This window comes from Leptonotus elevatus, chromosome 3 (genome assembly GCF_054856555.1).
Source record: "Leptonotus elevatus isolate MCC_2025b chromosome 3, RoL_Lele_1.0, whole genome shotgun sequence".
NCBI classification, from domain to species: domain Eukaryota; kingdom Metazoa; phylum Chordata; class Actinopteri; order Syngnathiformes; family Syngnathidae; genus Leptonotus; species Leptonotus elevatus.
The window spans coordinates 29,892,676-29,912,836 of NC_141241.1; the positions used below are offsets into that span (position 1 = coordinate 29,892,676).

Sequence of the window (20,161 nt, forward strand, 5' to 3'; positions counted from 1 at the left end):
CTGATATATGATCAGCTCATCAGCAAGCTCTGCATAAGCCTGATAACGATCCTGTTGATTGGAAACAGCTTGTGTCGGAAGAGGGACATCTCCAAAACCTGCAGGATGAGTTTTGCCCTCCCCTGCCCTGGGAGATGCACAAATGGACAGATATAAAAGGAATACAATACTGTGTAAAAGTTAAAGTCATTATTAGACTTGTAGTGTTATTTCCGTCAGTATTTTAATATGGTACCCAAACACATGAAGCATTTTTATTAAATTAACCAAAAATATGTATATATTTACACAGTCGACAGTGTACGAAAAACTGTATGCAAAAAAGGGGGCTGTGTTGTCACTGAAGGCAGGCGCAATGTTGACGAGAAGAGTGAGGGTCCTTCATTTAATCCTTTATTCTGCTTTTTTTGCTGGGGGGACGAACAATGTGCTGCCACAGCAACAGCGTTTCACAAAAAAAGTCACAAAGTTTGCATTTCAACTTCGTGAGAGACTTAAACACTCTTCCGAGCAAATATGAGGTTGATGTGGTTCACCCGCTAGGAGACCAACATCAAAGAAAAACACATGTATTTGCTATTGCCAGTAGATGGCACTACGATGAAAAATTTGTTTGTACACGCCTTCAAGGCCTAGACGGACTGTCATCAAATATGTACATTTTTGAGAAGATAGGATTATCTGGGTCATGGCTCTTACAATATAATGCAGACAAATCTTTGAATAGCACTCGCAGCTATAGCTTATAAGACAAAATTTATAATTGGATACTTACCAATGAAATGTGCATGTAGCGCTACCTGCAGACTTATTGGTACAACCATACGACATACACTGTGGCATTTTTGCCGTAGAGACAGGAAATAACATGAAAACGTTGCAGGGAGAAAAAAAAACGTTGCCGGGAAATCAATATTTTCAAGTTAGGTGGGCAACGTAAGATGGCCGCCAGTGGCTTCACTTCTCACTATGGTGAAGTGGCTTTGTAAGACCATTCATATACTGTACAGGTTCGTGGAAGCTTTTTCTACCTCATGCATGCTCCACCAATGCCCAGATGAGCACAAAGAGCCCTGTTTTACTCTGACTGCACCTATCAGCTTTACTCTTCCAGTTATAGTTTTATATTCTTTTGGGAGGGGAGTGGTGGAGTGGTGGAGGGTGACGTCATGTGCGTCCCCGCGGAGTAGCGGACATGTGGCGTGCACTGAAGATCGTGCAGGTACTCGCGCGCACCATGAACGATTCTGACACAGATGCTGCAGTTATGCTTTGGGCCAGAGGTGGCAGTCACGAGTAAAAAAGTGACAAACTGCACAAAGATCCTTTTAAGCAGACAAGAAAAGATTGCAAAACTGCAATACATGTATTTTTGTAACACTTTTTTTTTTGTTACTTTCCTGTTGCGACTCATACAGGTCTGCAAGCAAGAGAGAAAGGTCTGAGATAAAGGCAGCAACAATGGGACAAATTCACTAAAAATATATTACAATGTTCTTACCATGCCCATGAATTCAATATACCAACAAAATTAAACCAAAATTAAACCACCATGTTAGTGAATCAGAGAACAATTTTGTCCATGTGCAGCTCAAAAAAATCCCTCTGGATTGCAAATTGAAGGTTTACAGTATAAAGCATAGGTGTCAAACTCCGGTCCTCGAAGGGCCGCAGTCATGCAGGTTTTGGAGGTTTCCCCCTTCCAACACAAGCTGATTCCAATCAGCAGGATCGTTATCAGGCTTATGCAGAGCTTGCAGATGAGCTGATCATATACAGTATCAGCTGTGTTGGAGAAGATAAACATCCAAAACCTGCAGGACTCAGGCCCTCCAAGGCCCGGAGTTTGACACCTATGGTATAAAGCTAAGCATTCTGTATTGTCAGCATTTAATTTAAATGACAAGTTAGTAAGATTTGACATTTTTATAGCGTTCCACAGGATTCACCCATCTTCTCACTGCAAGGCCACTTGTGGAAGTCTTCTATTTTTGCCATTTATGTCATGTGTGTGAATCCAAGGCAACACTGATATTGGAGTGAAAAGTGACATCCTTTGAGGGATGTTTTTATGCACATAAGTTTATGCTTGAGTGTTAGAGTAAATGCATTTTGTTTTGAAATAATTTAAAACAAAAGCAAATGTTAGCGTGTTATGCATCTGCCTGCTTTTACAGTTTACCAAAACACAGCAGCAAGTCAACCTTCATTTGGTATTTTTTCATTCCTTATTATATTGATTGGAGAGACCTAGTCAAAATCTAGTCTTCAATCCAATTGAAATGCTCTGACATTACCATAAATACACAGTTATTGCTAAAAAAATTCTCCCGTGCTGCTGAATTAAAGCAATTCTGCACAAAAGAACGGGCCAAAATATTGATGTGAAAAACTCATTGCCAGTTATAGAAAATGCTTGATTTCGGTTGTTGCTGCTGAGGTGGCCCAACCAGTTTGTTAAGAAATAAAATCACCATTTTAAAAATGCATTTCATTTTGGGTTATATTTATCTGATATTTACATTTGTTTGATGACTAAACTTAATTTTAAAGTTGGGAAACTAAAGTCAGAATGTATATAGAGATAGGCAATTGTAAATCCCGTCGTTATACAGTAACCTACCTGAAAATACCAAAATCATTCCTATTTTTATCACAACTGCATCAGGAAAAAATAAAAAATAAAAAATAAAAAGTCATTTACAAACCTGCGAGGTCCAAAGGCCCAGATATGCTCTACAGCATTCTTCCACTTCCTTCCCTGGAGCATGCTCTCCAGTTGGGTCTTGAGGTCAGCAATGGCTTCCAAGGTTTGAACACTAATGTCTAGATGCCTACCCTCCTTCAAAGACATATTGACTTGTTCTAGAGTTCGAATGATTGCTGAACTGTTCTCTAGAAGACATGTCACCTCTGAAAGAAATGATTCATGTTAGCACTGCATAATCACAAATGCTGAGATACACAGGAGTGATGATAACTAGTGTTGCTCCGATACCGGAATCGGGAGAGGCCCCGATATTGCATTAAAACAGTGGTATTGGCATCGACAAGTTCTAACAAGTAACATGGCAATACCATTAATTCAGATGCTAATATTGGACTTTGGATGCAGCATCTTGTGTACTGCGTGTGCACGATATTCACTGATGTGTGACGTGTTCGCTGCATGCCGAGCCAAGATATCCTATTGGCCCTTGAATGCTCTGAACCAATGGCAGGGCAGATATTTTATGTTGAAAAAAACTAAAAGGTATCACCATCGGCTAATACTGAAAAACTGGGTATTGGAATCGGCATCTGGGGCCAATACCGGTATCGGAACAACACTCATATATGGTATATTATTGTATACTTGTACTGTCATTGCTATCTCCATCACTTGCTGCTAATCACTTTATTTTGAACTAGTGTACCGGTTTACTTCCAACCTGCCTGGGTACCTCCAGCATTGCACAAGAGCAGCAATATGTATAGTGGATACAGTAGTTTTATATTGGTTTTATTTATTTTCGATCCTATTTTATTTTTACTGTACGTATTTTTACTATCTATCTATTGTGTGTGCACTTTATGGTAGAGCTTCAAATCTTATTGTACTTTGTATAATGACAATAAAGGCTATCTAATCCAAACTAATGATAACAAAAAAGAAGTATTCTCAACATGCGATAGATACATGTGAGATACACACGGCTCGAAATAACTTTAATTTGAGTAGCAATTTTTGAATGTTGAGAAGAAGGGTGTTTCATATCATACCTTCTACAACATTACCGGTGTATTTTTATGGGTGATAAAAATGTGAAATATTGCCAAATTGACGTGATCCGTAACATCATACATCTCTGTATGCATTTGGATGTACATTTGTTGTTCGCTGCTGCTTAACAACAGTGTCGGAGAGTGTGAGCAGCCAGTTCTGTTGCGTCTTCAGCCTTAAAAGAGGATTTAGTGTCAAAAGTGGGAGCTACCCTGGTCGTGTGGAGGTTGTTTGCTTACAAGAGGTCAGGTACGATGCAAAATACAATTGTTCGCAAATTACGCAGGAAAACTGTTACCGTTAAAGTTAAGAGGAAACACTAGAGCTTTAACACCCTGCCGAATATGCGCAGGCTAAAGACACATGAGAGAAAAGGAAAACAGCTTGAGTAAAAGTGAGAAAATGTTCAACCAAGCATTGCTGGAGCACTCGTTAGTAGACGTACTCGTTATAATAAAAATAAAAAAAGCAGACAGTGGTTGAATGATAGACAATCCGCGGTGGTTATTTTGTCGCAACTCGCAACTCTCCACTGAGTTGATGTGACTTTGCAAGGCTAACCGCTAAGCTAAAAGCGACCGTGAGGTGCGTCTGTCTCGTTGAGAGGGCGTGCATATTTCAACGGCAAGACAATCATTTCTCGGTCCTCTGATTGATTTAAAAGAGACATTTCCGCAAAAATAATGCTCGCATGAGAGTTGCCCTGTCACAGCAAAATACCCACTGCGTAAACAATCGTGGGGAAACAACAACATATTTGACTGCGATGTGCAAAGCATGACGCCACAAATTGGTTGCTACCAAAGGTGAAGTTTTTTCGCCTCTACGTCACAAGCATCCATCACACAGGAGAAACTTCTGAAGGTTTGTGTTACTTTGTATTTGTTCATTAAGCTTTAAGCGGTTATGTTACAATTAGACCTAGCAGGGAAAACACTACCTGGACATTTTTTTTTTCATTTTTCCTTTCAAGCTGTGTCACTTATACAATTGCGCTATATTTACACTTGTTTGCATTTCAATTGGGAAAAATGTGTCTTAAATAATGTGTGCAATAAAATGCTATTATTCCGGACTGCCGGTGACGCCATGTTCCAAGCAGCCGCTTGAAGACCGTGCTCCGTCTGTACTAAAGGATCGCAAAAAGAAGACCAAAATAAAGACAGAGGCGATAACTTGAGACAACTAACTTTGAAACAAGCCTCGGGCGGACCTGCAGCTAAAGAGGATAGCATGCATAACTCCGAGTCAAAAATACTGGCAGAGCTCAAGAAATTGAGCAAAGGTAACCAGGAGGGCCATACACAAACTCAACAACACTGGAAACGTCTTTTAAAAAGACAGAGAGATGAGACAAAATTTTAAAACAGAGGGCATTGTTGCCAATGAGGACACCGCGGGGTTGACGGCGCGCTGCAAGGACATGCAGAATAGATTACGGCGAAACAACATGATAATTTACCGCGTGCCAGAAGGGAGTGAGGGAAGAGATATTAAGCTCTTCGTACAGGAGTTGCGTAAATCCGCTCTTCAACTTTTCCCCGATCTCGATATTATCATTGAGAGGGCACACAGAGGTCTGTCCGCCAAGACCAAGGATCCCAAAGCCGCCCCGTGCTCTCTGATTCTTAGATTTGTTGATTATTCTGTCAAGGAAACCATACTACGAAGAGCATGCGAGCAAAGGACAGTAATGTATAACGGAATTCAGATCTACTTTGACCATGATTTCTCACCCGATTTGAAGAAGAGGAGAATGCCTGCGCGTGATGTCATAAAGCAACTAAAAGTCAGGAATATAAGGATGTACTCTTGCACGTACAAAAAAATGAAAAGAGAGAGAGCAATGCTGATGACATGTCGAATCGGTAAGATTACCGAATGAATAATACTAAGCTCTCTCTCAAAACAAGAAGAAGAAAAAAAAGGAATACAAGGGCGAAATTTCCCCTACCCTTTTGCGGCTAGACATGTTCCTGACGTCTGCGGTGGAATCCTTTAGAGCTATTCAATGCAATATTGACGCAATTACTATATCAGATCACGCCCCAGTGAGTCTAAAGCTAAAGTTCAGCCCAAATATTGCTTCAAATATTGGCGAGCCAATGTATCAATTCAAAATAAAAACAAAATTAAACAAAAATTGCAAAGATGCCTGATATATTCGAGTCAACAATAATAATGAAGTGTCCCCAAAAATATTATGGGAGGCAGACAAGTGTTTTTTAAGAGGTAACATTATCGCAATCTGCTCTACTTTAAAGAAAGAGAGACTTGCAGAAATAACGCAGTTAGAAAACGAAATTCGTAAATTAGAGCGAGATAATCAGACAACGCAAAAAGACACTTACCATGTTGAAGGAGAACAGACATAAATTAAACTACCTATTAACCTATAAAACTGAAGGACAGATGAAACTTTTTAATCAAAAGTATTATTAATTCAGTAAGTAAAAAAACAAACAAACAAACAAAAAACATAGTGCCAACTCTAAGATTAGTGAGGGCTATATAAAACAAGTCAATAATAGGTGCATATTTAGATCTTACCCTGTGGCAAGGGGATTGCACGGACGCTGACAGTGGCCAGTTTATTTGAAGTAGTGAGTGTGACTAAACCACTGCTGTCAACATGAAGAGTCTCTGAAGAACGACCATGAAAACCTTCCTCTTTTACCTAACATATATGAAAACACATATGATGACTATAACTTCTTTAATACTATCATATTGTCATACTGTCTACAAGTCTGACAATCACTCACACCTAAAATGTTACAGTGTTTGCATTCATGACAAATCAAAAACTTTTCATGGGAAAATATTTGCATGAACTGGAAGGACCAATAGATAACATTTCTAATTAAAAACATTTAAGTTTAAAATGTTTAAGTTTAAAAATAAAATAAAGTTGAATAAGGTCCATTCTATCCTCATATCACATAATCATTTGGAAAACTGAGCTTCATCTCCCTGAAGATTTGAATCAGAACAGATCCTCATTTTTTTAAACTAATAGTAGAAAGGGTTACAATTGTGAAAGTGACAAGGGTGAAAAACAATCACAGACTGAAGTGAGTTGATCACTTTTCAAAACAAGACACTTCTGACTTAAACAGTAAAAAAAAAAAAGGCAAATTTTCTTGTGGACAAGTACCAAACAAGCAACGACTCAGACACAATACCAGAGTAGTTCACCCACCTGATGAATGACAGCCACTTTTTGTTGCTTTCCAAGATCTTCATTCACCATATCAACTTTTGGAGGGCGCACCACTGTCTCTCGGAATGGAATGATGGGTTTAGATGCGCTGATCTCAATTTTAGCAAACCTTTGAAAACAACGTCAAAACCTTGTTGTTATATACAGCATGTTAAATATTGCCAACAATGACAGACGATTATTTGTTGCCGCATATCTTGAGGCACTCAGGTGTAAGGAGGAACAGAGCAATTTTAAATATGACATGAGCCATAAGCTACTCCTGCACTCCAATGTTAGCGCCAAAGTAAGCCTAAAGTAAGCCCAAAGTAAGCCCAGACCTGACAGTCGACGCTCGGGCTCGGCGAAAGTAAGCCCAAAGACATCCCGGTTGAGCCAAACGCGTCAGATGCCGGTGAGCTTACTTTTAACCAATCACGCTGCGCCTCCTGGAGGACCCGAAAGTGGCAGAGGAGAAAGTCAACGACTGTCTGTCTGAACTACTTTTACTAGCAGTAAATTTAAACATATTACCCTGGTTTTAACCTCCAAATGTGTTTGATATTTACTGCATCTTGTGCCAAATTTGTTAAATATTGACTGCATCATGATTTTTTGTTTTTTTTGGGAATAAAATGGGTACCTTATTATGCATCGTAAAGGTCACATCTCCTGATAGTACTTCTTACTATGCTTTGAGCTTGTGTATTAAAAATAATGATACAAGACAACGCTGAATACTGAACTTATTTCAGTGACATACATGTCCTGTTTACTCGTGGGCAGAGGTGTGGACTCGAGTCATAAATTTGACAACTTTAGACTCGACTTGACAATGTTAAAAGACTTACAACTCGACTTGGACTTTTACAATAATGACTTGTGACTTTACTTGGACTTGAGCCCTTTGACTTGAAAATACTTGCTTCTTCCACCAAAATCAAAAGATTAAGTTCCATCATTCAGACATGTCAGATAAGCCACAAACCCAGCACCTCAGCTAAGGCAAACTTCAAAATAAAGCTGACCAAATAATAAATTTTTTTAATGTCTTAATTTTTTCAATAGCAAAAACCAAACTGCAAATGAAAATTAAGAGACCGACTTAACACTCAAAGAAAAAACAAAAAACAAAAAAGGGGGTGGGGGGTAAGCCATCCAGCAATATAATCCAATTTACAACTCCTGGTCACTAATAATTTACATAGTGTTCACAATTTAAAGGATTACTTGTTAACAAAAGATTTCCATTTCTTCCAATATTTTATACATTTGCAAGTGCAATGTCTGAGAGAGAGAAAGTTAGCTGCTCCATTGTGTAAAGACCTTGCATAATGTCCATCCATTCTGTTATGGCCGGTGGTTCCTCCTTCAACCATTTCCGCGTAATGGCCTTCTTACTTGCAGCCTGTAACATTTGTAGCAGGTACCTGTCTTTCCTTATCTCGGTTGTAATGTTACCCAAATAAAATGCTCTTAAGTGCCATTCCAACCCTAGCCTCATGAGTTGGTTGATAGTTTCAATCATTTTGGCCCAGTAAGGTGTAATTTTTGTACACTCCCGGAAAATATGAAAATTACTAACTGATATACTCCCACATTTCCTCCAACATTTGCCATATTCTGCATTTTTACTCTGAAGTTCCTTTACTCATGGAGTGATAAAGTAACACATGGTATTTTTCCATGTCAATTCCTTCCACTGACCAGAACTTTTAAGTGGTTGCCATAGTTACACAAATATTTAATAATTTTGTGGCAATTTTTCCCATCTGTCTTTAATGTATATAGTAGACAATTTATTTTTCTATATACATGAAATTATAGTGAAACAATTTATTTTTCTATATACATTAAACACAGATGGGAAAAATAAATTGGAATGGAATTGTCACAAATATTTGTTAAATATTTGTGTAACTATGGCAACCACTTCAAGTTCTGGTAAAAGTTTAATGTATATAGTAGACAATTTCTTTTTCCTCCTCAGTTAGTCATCACCTTATCGTGGTGAAGGGTTTGCATGTCCCAATGAGCCAAGGAACTATGTTGTCTGGGGCTTCATGCCCCTGGTAGGGTCACCCATGGCAAACAGATCCTAGTTGAGGGACTAGTCAAAGCATGGCTCAAAAAGACTTATGATGAAAATCTATTTTGTATCGCGGTTTCCCTTGATCGTGGGATTGAGACCCACTCGGACAAAGGTGCAACAACACATTGTTTGTAATCTATGCACTAAAAAATGCCAAAATGCTTTGCGCGTATCCTACGCTCCTCACTCTGTGAAAACTTGTCCTTTTCCGCATCTTTCGCCTGTGCGAGGGGAGCGAGAAGATTGGGCACTATGCTGACAGTCTCACACTGACCGGTCTTTGAGGTCATCTAGGCAGCGTTGGAGATGAACCTCCCCAGCAGTGACCAAAACATGTTCGCCTGTCTCCTGGATTAGCACTTCAGCACAGGGGTCTGCTTGATTCAAAAGACGCATCCCACGAACCAGTTTTGGCATCTCACCTAATTCATAAATGGAAAGAAAGATTATTTATGTATTTAAAGAATATATATGAATAAAGCAAAAAAAAAAAACATACATACTTGGGTGTTTTGGTTCAATGGCAACTCGGACAATTGGTGATGCCTCAAAGTTGTGTGATTTGAAGGGTGGGCACGCAGGAGTGGTGGAAATAGTAGCTGACTTCAAAATAAACTCTTCCAGACCTTTAATACCTATAAAAGTATTGGAGCAATTAATAAACACAAATATTTTAAAATAAATACTCATTACAGAAAAAAATTATAATTGTCAGCAAGGGTTTCAAAAGTGTTTACGGTTTTTTTTTGTAGGCTGGCGCAAGACCCTCAATGTAAAGAGAAATAATAAAGTTCACATTTATACATTTATTAGGGATGCATTGAAATGAAAATGGTTGGCCGAAACCGAAAATGAAAAATGCTTGGCCGAAAACCGAAAGGCCGGAAAAAAAAGAAGCCAATGTTTAATATCATTGCATTTATTATAATTAATTAAAATTACATTATTATTATTATAATTTTCTTTTCTTTTTTTGAGATAAGTATAAAATATTTATTTAGCACTGGTATTTTAACCAAGCACAATATAAATAAAAAATGTGCACACACTGCAGACATGTTGGCTAATAGTACATTAAACACCAAACAAGGGTTGAGCATTTTTTGGCGGTGCAATTGCACTTTATAGTCAATGTAGTTTGCACAGGCGGGGACGGATGCGTGCGGCGGGACAAGGTGCGGCGCACTTAAAATCGGCACATTCACTTATTAACCAACGTTTAAAAATAAATACATACAGCTAATCGGCTTTGGGAACGGACTGCAAAGTCACACACAGCGTCCTGTACAGGTCTGCCGCTACACCGAGATAGCGGTAAGTGTTTCCGTGTTCAAAACTGTTGATAGCAATAGTGCTAGCATTAGCTTAAGTATTTAGCACAGCAACGCATGCCGGTGAAAGAGTGGAAGCGTTCGAGGGGCTTATAAAAAAAAAAAAAGGGGAAGGCACTGCGGGAGAAAGAGTGGCTCACCTGTACAGCAGTACAGGGCAGTTCTGTCTTTTTTCGACCCGCTTAAATGCTGTACACCAAGCGACGCCCCTCTCCTCCGGTGTGCGCAATGACCCCGGGGAGCTGCTGCGACCGACTGGTGCAAACTCACACGGTGAAAAGCCAGCGAGAAGAAAAGGCGGACACTCACCCTCGCGTTTGCTGTTTAATTCAAACAGACGTTTGCTTGCAGCGGTTTTTTGCTTGCGTCACCACAACCTATTTCGGCTATATTTTTTCGACTTCAATTTTCTTTCAGCCGAACATTTTCGGTGGCCGAGTATTCGGTGCCTCACTAATATTATAATTAATATTGATATATCTTCTTTAATTCCCAGGGATGAGAAAAGTTAAGTAAAAGCATGACATTTTCCCAGTGACGAGAAATCTCAAATGTTTTTTTCTTTTTCTTTTTGCAATGGGCGGGGATAAGTCTTGCATAACTATGGCTTCATATTATATATAATATGATATATATATATAATAATTATATAAAATATATAATAATATTATAATATATATTATATAGAAAACTTTTTAAAAAAGCATGACATTTTCCCAGTGACGAGAAATCTCAACTGTTCTTTTTTGTTTTGTTTTGCAATGGGCGGGTATAAGTCTTGCATACCTCTGGCTTCGTATTTGAGCCAGCAGATGGCAGGATTTTATCTCTCATGGATGAGATCACTCAAAGGAATGTTCATCCATCCATTTTCTTAACTGCTATTTGACTCTCTCCCCCCCCCCCAAAAAAAAATGTCAGATCTTATAATTTTTCATGACTGATTGTCATATTAAGTCACTTGCTCCCAAAAACGTATAAAACATTGTATTTTAATTATTGTCATGGTCCCAAAAATGTATTTATAATTTTTTTTAATTTTTTTTATGCGAGAGCATATAGAAAACTTTGATGCAGTCTCTGACCTGAAGGGGTAGTTTAAAGCATTGATAGTTATTACTAGTTATATTTACTAAATAGTTGTAAATTGTTGGTTAAGTCTGTCAAATGTAAAATCCTTATGCTGGTGATTGTTCTGAAAATGCATTTAGTCATAAAAAAACACATTTTCATAAGAATGAGGAAAAGCACTGTTCAGATACTTGCAGCATCACTAAAGCAAAAAATATTAGCATAAAAGTCACTGTTGCCATAAAGCTGAAGATGATCTCCACATGTCTAGGTTACAAACATTTACCAGTAAGATTACATTTGCTTTTACTAGGTAAGCCTGGCGACATGGACACAAGTGCATCTTCTGTTCAATTTCATGCATGGAGGGTATGGAGAGTCACATAAAGTGTATTTCGACTAGTGCTGTCAGGCGATTAAAAATTTTAATCTAATTAATTACAGGATTTTTAATTAATATATCTAATTAATCTATTTTAATCTCATATCTGATAAAAGTCCCCAAATGAAGAATTTGAATTCCAGGACATTACAAAATTGTAGTGCATGACTAATCGAATACACCTCGAAGAGAAGATTGCTTCATAAGTGCTTCATAAATGAAATTCAAAACAAAACATTTAAGCACATCAACAAACCAATTAGGCCATACATTATTTTAAAAGATAATTTAAACTTCTATTTTGTTCAATTTTTTTTTAAACAAACTTCAATCTAAACTTCCACAAGCTGCGGTCGGTGTATGAAAGGCATGAGATGAACTGATAATAAATAGCTGTGGTGTTTTTTGAGCTAAACTAACAAACTGGTAATCAGGAAAAGTTAGAGGTTTAAAGGAGAGGTTAACAAAAATCTAAAGCTACAATATCTGGGTCATAACAACTCAAACCTAAAAGAGGAATTGGGGCTACAGTATTAACTCCTCAGATTAAAAACCCACCTCAAGGTAGGTTACAGGATCTGACAACAGACTAATGCTATGTGTCCTTGAGTCAGTTGCTCAAACAAGCCTGTTTACATTAAGAGTCTTAAATCATAAGTCAGGCTGGAGTAGCTTTTTTTCTTTTTTTTTTACAAAAGGTACAAATTACTGCGTTCTTGTTAATAGTCCCAGCTTTGTTCTTTTTACAAATAAACTTGCGTTTAGCCACTAGCACTACCAGAATTTTAAGACAACTAGATCTCCCAGAGACGTCATTTTGAGCCTAATATAGTTATTACTTGCTGTTTTAAGTAGCTAATAAAATCCCAGGCGGACGCGTGGTGGACCTTTATTGACTTTGATTATCAGGCTTGTACTGCCAAAAACGTCATGACTCCATCACATCTAGCAGCCTATTATTTATATTTTTTACTATAAGCCTTTACTATACCTTGAAATGATCGGTCTCGTGGAGGTCTTTGAGCGGCCGTATCTCCCGAACCGTACGTCCTACCGAGGTACCTAAGGGCATCCCCGGACTCGTCTTGACGACAGATTTTCAACGATGTCGGTAACATCGGTCCACGATATTGTGTTCCGGAGATAAAGGGCCGAAAAACCCGTGGTTTACCCGGGATAGCAACCATTGCAGTAAGTGTTTGAAAATCATGGGTCTTGTGCAGGTCGTTGTGTGGCCTTATCTCCCGAAACGTAGTCCTACCGGGGACATAAGGGCATCCCCGTACTCGTCTCGATGACAGCTTTCCAACAATGTCGGTGCCATTGCTCCACGACATTGCGTTCCGCCATGGTGATCTAGCTTGCAGCCTCCGTGATGAATTGCAGTTACAGTTAGAAGCCCAGCGGCGCAACCCCGCGGGTCCCGGCTAGGTGAAAAATGTACATTGAAAAGAATAGAACCGTCAAAATAACGGCTCTGGGAGATATAGGTCCAAATAAGCTTGCCTCGCTCTCCTGGCTGTGCTTGCCTCGCTCTCCTGGCTGTGCTGCACTCGCGTCCATGTCTGCTGTTGTCAATGCTCGTAGTGGCTAGTTAGTGCTACCCTGTAGTGGCGCGCCTCTGCCGCCTACGGGTACCTTGATGGGCCAAATTGCGCATTGACTTGTGAAGTGAATTAATTTAATTATAACTGTTTGATTTATAATATTACTATTTAGAAGTGGATATAACTGCTTTAATTTACTCAGTATGTCTCTGTGTGAGAATTCAAGGTGATGTGGGGGGTTGAAGCGAATGTGTTAAATAGATTCCTTTGTCTTTATAAACCGGTTGAGCAGGAGGGGGTTTAGTGACACCTCTTCTGGCTCTGAAAACAACGTAAATCTTTATCTTGTGAGAGGAGGGGGAAGTTTGGTGACGTGTATTGGTGTATCATGTGACTGTCTGATAAGGAGAGTATTGGCCGAAGAAGACAGAGGAGGGGTTTGAAGAGTCACGAAAGGATACTAGTGCTTGGAACAAGAGGAGCGTCACGCATGAGGGAGAAGAATGGCAGCGTTTGGCCGATTCATGTGTCCATAAACTTATGTGAAAATAAATCCTGATTTCACCAATATCATTGTCTGAGTTTGATAATCAACATTATGAACACGGAGAAACAAAGAACGAATTTCCCAACACTTGCCATCCGCGATCAATTGTGTTAATTTTTTTAACGCACTAATTTGCGTGACAATTAATTAATCTAGATGAATGCGTTTAAGTGACAGCCTTAATTTTGACTTTTATTGGGTGTTATGTCCATTTATATAAGTCGTTTGTGAAGTCACGTTAGAGGCAATAGATACTCATCCGGTTTATTGAGCAGTTGCCCGGGATGTGCTAGCTAGCAGTGCGGCTAAAAACAAACAATAGTTACGATTGTACATTACTTATTAATTGCTTATGTTTACAAACTTCTAGTACAATCTAAACTTTTCTGCTGCTTGGAAATTAAAATAACGACATTAAGGAGGTTATTTTTGGAGAAATCTAAAATTTTTAATTTTTGTCCAAACAATCCTATTTTGGTTATTTACTCAAAACTAACCTCAGCGACATACGGCTGATTTTGTAAAAACACATTACAAATATATATTTTCACAAAAAAACTTATTTTCTGCAATTTTGATGAAACCAACCCCTATTGTACTGCTGATTACTAAAAATGTAATTAAGACAAAGAAAACTTTTTGGGGTGATGAAAGAGAGTCTAATCTTTAATTTGGTAGTTTCTGCGTTTGCATAGTCATAAAACACAATATTCTGTGAGCCTTAAAAAATTATTCAGAATGCTCGAAATGTAGATTCTTTTTTTAACCCATTTTGGCCAGGAGCGTTCTACCACTAGAGCCGGGAGCACTGTAGCTTTAAAGTCGGGAAACGGGATACGTCGTTTTGTTTTGTTATGACGAATTCTAAGTCTTTTAGCCAATGATATGCATCAGAATATACACGTGAAAGTGACGTGGGCCTTGTAGCATTTCCAATTTGAGCATTCATGGCTGATGCAGATTTGCAAGGTTATGAAATAAACTATGGTGATAGACACTGCGCTGAGTACTTTGAACCAGTGGTACTAGTCGACAGTGACATATTGTTAAGACATACGTATGTTTGTAGACAATGAGGATGTTGAAAATTTAAATGGCTTTGAAACGGAATGGAAGACGAATAATTACCACTCAATTCCCCAAGGTTATTACAACTGCGCTCCAGTGTTGAAGGTAAATGTACCTGCTGATGTGGCACAGTTGTTTTTTGATAAAAAAAAATATATATATATTGAAGGTTTATAATAACTAGACAAATTTCCGCAGAATTTTTTTATGGGACTGCTGACTCTTGCAAGGTGGAAAGCCGCATGTAGTACTTTTAGCAGTAGTAGTATAGCCCGCAAGGGGGCACAAGCCAGTGTCTTCTTGCACCGGTCCCAAGCCCGGATAAATACAGAGGGTTGTCAGGAAGGGCATCCGACGTAAAAACTTTGGCCAAATCAAACATGCGAATCAAATATATGACTTCCATACCGGATTGGTCGATGCCCGGGTTAACAACGACCGCCATTGGTGCTGTTGACCGACAGGATGCCGGTGGAAACTGGACTACTGTTGGTCGAAGAAGGAGATGAGGAAGGTGTGTTCGTAGGAGGAAAGAGAAGAGGAACAACAAGAGTCTGGGACTGAGAGAAGGGACTTTGAATGTTGGAACTCTGACAGAAAAAAGTAGAGAGCTGGTTGACATGATGCAGAGGGGGAAGGTGGACATATTGTGTGTTCAGGAGACCAGGTGGAAAGGGAGTAAAGCTAGAAATTTAGGAGCAGGGTTCAAGTTATTCTATCATGGTGTTGATAGGAAGAGAAATGGAGGAGGAGTTACCGTGAAGGAGGAGTTTGTTAGGAACGTCCTGGAGGTAAAAAGAGTGTCAGATAGAGTGATGAGCCTGAAGCTAGGAATCGAAGGTGTGACGATCAATGTTCTTAGTGGGTATGCGCCACAGGTAGGATGTGAGCTGGAGGAGAAGGAAAACTTTTGGTTGGACCTTGATTAAATGATGCAGAGCATCCCTAGAAGTGAGAGAGTTGCCATTGGTGCAGACTTCAATGGACACATTAGTGCAGGAAACAGAGGTGAAGAGGAGGTGATGGGCAAGTTTGGTATCCAGGAAAGGAACGCAGAAGGACAGATCGTGGTTGACTTTGCAAAAAGAATAGAAATGGCTGTCATAAATACTTTCTTCCAGAAGAGGCAGGAACATAGGGTGACCTACAAGAGTGGAGGTAGAAATATACAGGTAGACTACATCTTGTGTAGACGGTGTAATCTGAAGGAGATCAGCGACTGCAATGTAGTGGTCGGTGAGAGTGTAGCCAGACAGCATAGGATGGTAATGTGTAGGATGACTGGTGGTGAGGAAGATGAAGACGGCAAAGGCAGAGCAGAGGACGAAATGGTGGAAGCCGAAAAAGGAAGAGTGTTGTATGACTTTCAGGAAGATCTGGATGGTCAGGAGATGCTTCCAGATGACTGGACAACTGCAGCAAATGTGATCAGGGAGACGTGTAGGACAGTCCTTGGTGTGTCATCTGGAAGGAAAGGGGATAAGGAGATTTGGTGGTGGAATGAGGAGGTGCAAAAGTGGATCCAGAGAAAGAGGTTAGCTAAGAAGAAGTGGGACACAGAGGACTGAAGAAAGTAGACAGGAGTACAGGGAAATGCAGCGTAAGGTGAAAGTAGAAGTGACAAAGGCCAAACATGGGGCTTACGATGATTTGTATGCTAGGTTGGACAGTAAGGAGGGAGAGACTGATCTATATAGGTTGGCAAGGCAAAGAGACAGAGATGGGAAGAATGTGCAACAGGTTAGGGTAATAAAGGATAGGGATGGAAGTGTGTTGACAGATACCAGTAGTGTGATGGGGAGATGGAAAGAGTACTTTGAAGAGTTGCTGAATGAGGAAAATGAGAGAGAACGAAGAGCAGAAGATTGGACCAGGAAGTAGCAAAGATTAGTAAGGATGAAGTGAGAAGAGCATTGAAGAGGATGAAGTGTGGAAAGGCACTTGGTCCTGTTGATATAACAGTGGAGGTATGGAAGTGTCTAGGAGAGGTAGCAGTAGAATTTCTGACTGGGTTGATCAACAGGATCTTAGATAGTGAGAAGATGCCAGAGGAATGGAGGAAAAGTGTGCTGGTGCCCATTTTTAAGAACAAGGGAGACGTGCAGAGTTGTGGCAACTACAGAGAAATAAAGCTGATAAGCCACACGATGAAGCTATGGGAAAGAGTCGTTGAAGCTAGACTGAGGGCAGAGTTGAACATTTGTGAGCAGCAGTATGGTTTCATTCCAAAAAAAGTGCCACAGATGCAGTATTTGCTTTGAAGATGTTGATAAATTAGTACAGAGAAGGTCAGAAGGAGCTGCATTGTGTATTTGTAGAACTGGAGAAAGCTTATGACAGGGTGCCCAGAGAGGGACTGCAGTTTTGTATGAGGAAGTCTGGAGTGGCGGAGAAGTAAGTTCAAGTGGTGCAGGACATGTATGAGGATTTTAAGACAGTGGTAAGGTGTGGTGCAGGTCTGACGGAGGAGTTAAAAGCTGAGGTGGGACTACATCAGGGATAAGCTCTGAGCCCCTTCATGTTTGCTATGGTAATGGACAGGATGACAGACAAGTTTAGACAGGAATCTCCATGGACTATGATGTTTGCAGATGACATTGTGATCTGTAGTGAGAGCAGGGAACAGGTAAAGGAGAAGCTCGAGGCATGGAGGTTTGCCCTGGAAAGGAGGGGAATGAAGGTTAGCCGTAGCAAGACAGAATATGTGTGTGTGAATAGGAGGGACCCAAGTGGAAGAGTGACGTTACAGGGAGAAGAAACCGAAAAGGTGGAGGAGTTTAAGTATTTAGGGTCAACAGTCCAGAGCAATGGAGAGTGTGGAAAAGAAGTGAAGAAGCATGTGCAGGCAGGCTGAAACAGGTGGAGAAAAGTGCCAGGTGTGATGTGTGATAGAAGAGTTTTAGCTAAAATGAAAGGAAAGGTTTATAAAACTGTGGTGAGACCAGCAATGTTGTTTGGTCTGGAGACAGTGCCACTGAGGAAAAGACAGGAGGCAGAGCTGGAGGTGGCAGAGATGAAGATGCTGAGGTTCTCTTTGGGAGTGACCAGGATGGATAGAATCAGGAATGAGTACATCAGAGGGACAGCACATGTTAGAGGCTTTGGAGAAAAAGTCAGAGAGGCCAGACTGAGATGGTTTGGACATGTCCAGAGGAGAGATAGTGAGTATATTAGCAAAATGATGTAAAGTTTCCAAACGCCAGGCAGGAGGTCTAGAGGAAGACCAAAGAGGAGGTTTACGGATGTAGTTAAAGAGGACATGAAGGTAGAGGAAGGTAGGTGTGAGCAGAGGATGCAGAGGACAGGGTTAGATGGGAGGCAACTGATTCGCTAAGGGCGAAGAATAAGATATTTTGTCAAAAATTTGGATACTCTTTTTAAGTGTGATAACTGTATATACTGTATCTATCTATCTATCTATATATATATATATATATATATATATATATATATATATATATATCTATCTATATATATATATATATATATATATATATCTATCTATATATATATATATATATATATCTATATATATATATATATATATATATATAGATATATATAGATATATATATATCTATATATATATATATAGATATATATAGATATATATATATCTATATATATATATATATATATAGATATATATAGATATATATATATCTATCTATCTATATATATATATATATATACTGTACATTTAATGCAAACGATTTGGTAATGGAGCATCATTGATTGATTGTTGTAGACAATGATGATAGACAAAGTGGCATTGACCAATGATCTGCTCCGACGCTTGTTGGTGTGAAGTAGAACAGTGTAACTTTTTATTTTCCTTTTTATTCCTTTTTTAGGGGGTGGGGCGACTGTAGCATGGGATATGGATTTTTCAATCAATATTTTCAATTTGGTAAAGCTGCTTCTTTTTGATTTCCTCTTTTATTGAGTACTGCTGTTATTGGTTAATTGTTGTATGTTTTGTTCACTGCATGTTCAGTTTTGAAGATTTTGTCATGGGTTTCTGATTAAAGTTATTTCTGGACTACAAGCCACTACTTTTTTCATTTGCATTCAACCCTGCGGCTAATACATAGGTGCGGCTAATCCATCAGATTACAAGGGGGCACACTATAAAGGAAGCGCAAGAGCGTCAGGCAGAGCAAAACAAAACAATTGAGCCCAAATACAGTAGGAGACACATAACGAGAGCGAGACAATTTGCACCCTCATTATGGAAAATAAAGTAGCGGGAACCCGGTGCGGTAACATTAAAAAGACCTGCGGTTTACAGTCGGGTGCGGCTTATATGTGTAGTATTCCCCAAATTTAGCCAGCGCGGTTTATAGTCAGGTGCCCCTTGTATTTCAGAAATTACTGTATATGACATTCTCTTAATTCACAGTTGTACACTTTTTTATGCTTTTCATCATTATTATGTGTACTATGCATGGATGTGATTTGGCTGTCTTTGATGAAACTTAGCTACTATTGCATTCAACTGCACAAGAATTGTATTTATTCATTTTTTTATTTTAAATTTTCACCTTTAAGAGTGTGCGTTTCTTATCTTTGCATGGATATCTGCACCACTTGGTTACATACAATTTCTGGATTTTGTTTCCTGAGCTTCTAAATATCCCATTTCTGATGTTAAACTTTTTGAAAAGTAGCTGACATTTTAGTACAGTGACAGAAGTTGGCTTAGTTGATTCTGTGTGAATGACACCCATAGGCTAGGATATTTTTTTTAAATATATTTTATTTTTAGTGCAACGTGAACATTTTTATACCGCGTTTAATAAGGCAGGCATCAACATGGCATCCTAAAGTACTTGAAGGTTTATGTCATAACATACTCTTCAGTTTGTACCACAAAAATGATGAGCCCAAAATTCACTGTCACCTTATTGTTTTGTATTTGGAACGTTGGAACGCAGCAGGAGGGGGAAACAAAGGCCTTTGCGCGCATCGAGGGCCTCTCTAACTCAAATTCCCAGGCTGAATTTGGAGCGCAGTTCGTCCCTGATGAGATGCTATGTTTTTTTTGTTTTGTTTTTTATTGACTCCTTGTTACTCTATGGTATGTAAACTTCATCTGGTCATCTGAGGCATCTTGATCCTGTGAGATCCTTTCCTGTGCTCTATTGTACAGGTTTGT

General features: G+C 39.2%; 1 protein-coding gene across 5 annotated transcripts in view; it reads right to left on the minus strand.

Moving 5' to 3' along the window:
• Window positions 1–20,161, minus strand: part of efl1 (elongation factor like GTPase 1) — a 125,080-nt gene that overhangs the window by 15,807 nt on the left and 89,112 nt on the right. For all 5 annotated transcript variants that reach the window (XM_086071051.1, XM_086071049.1, XM_086071052.1 and 2 more), the window contains 5 exons: window positions 9,561–9,692; window positions 9,332–9,479; window positions 6,966–7,095; window positions 6,314–6,440; window positions 2,709–2,913 (listed from right to left, as the gene is read on the minus strand). In XM_086071051.1, the coding sequence (XP_085927177.1) occupies window positions 2,709–2,913; window positions 6,314–6,440; window positions 6,966–7,095; window positions 9,332–9,479; window positions 9,561–9,692 (742 nt within the window). The remainder of the gene's footprint in view (window positions 1–2,708; window positions 2,914–6,313; window positions 6,441–6,965; window positions 7,096–9,331; window positions 9,480–9,560; window positions 9,693–20,161) is intronic.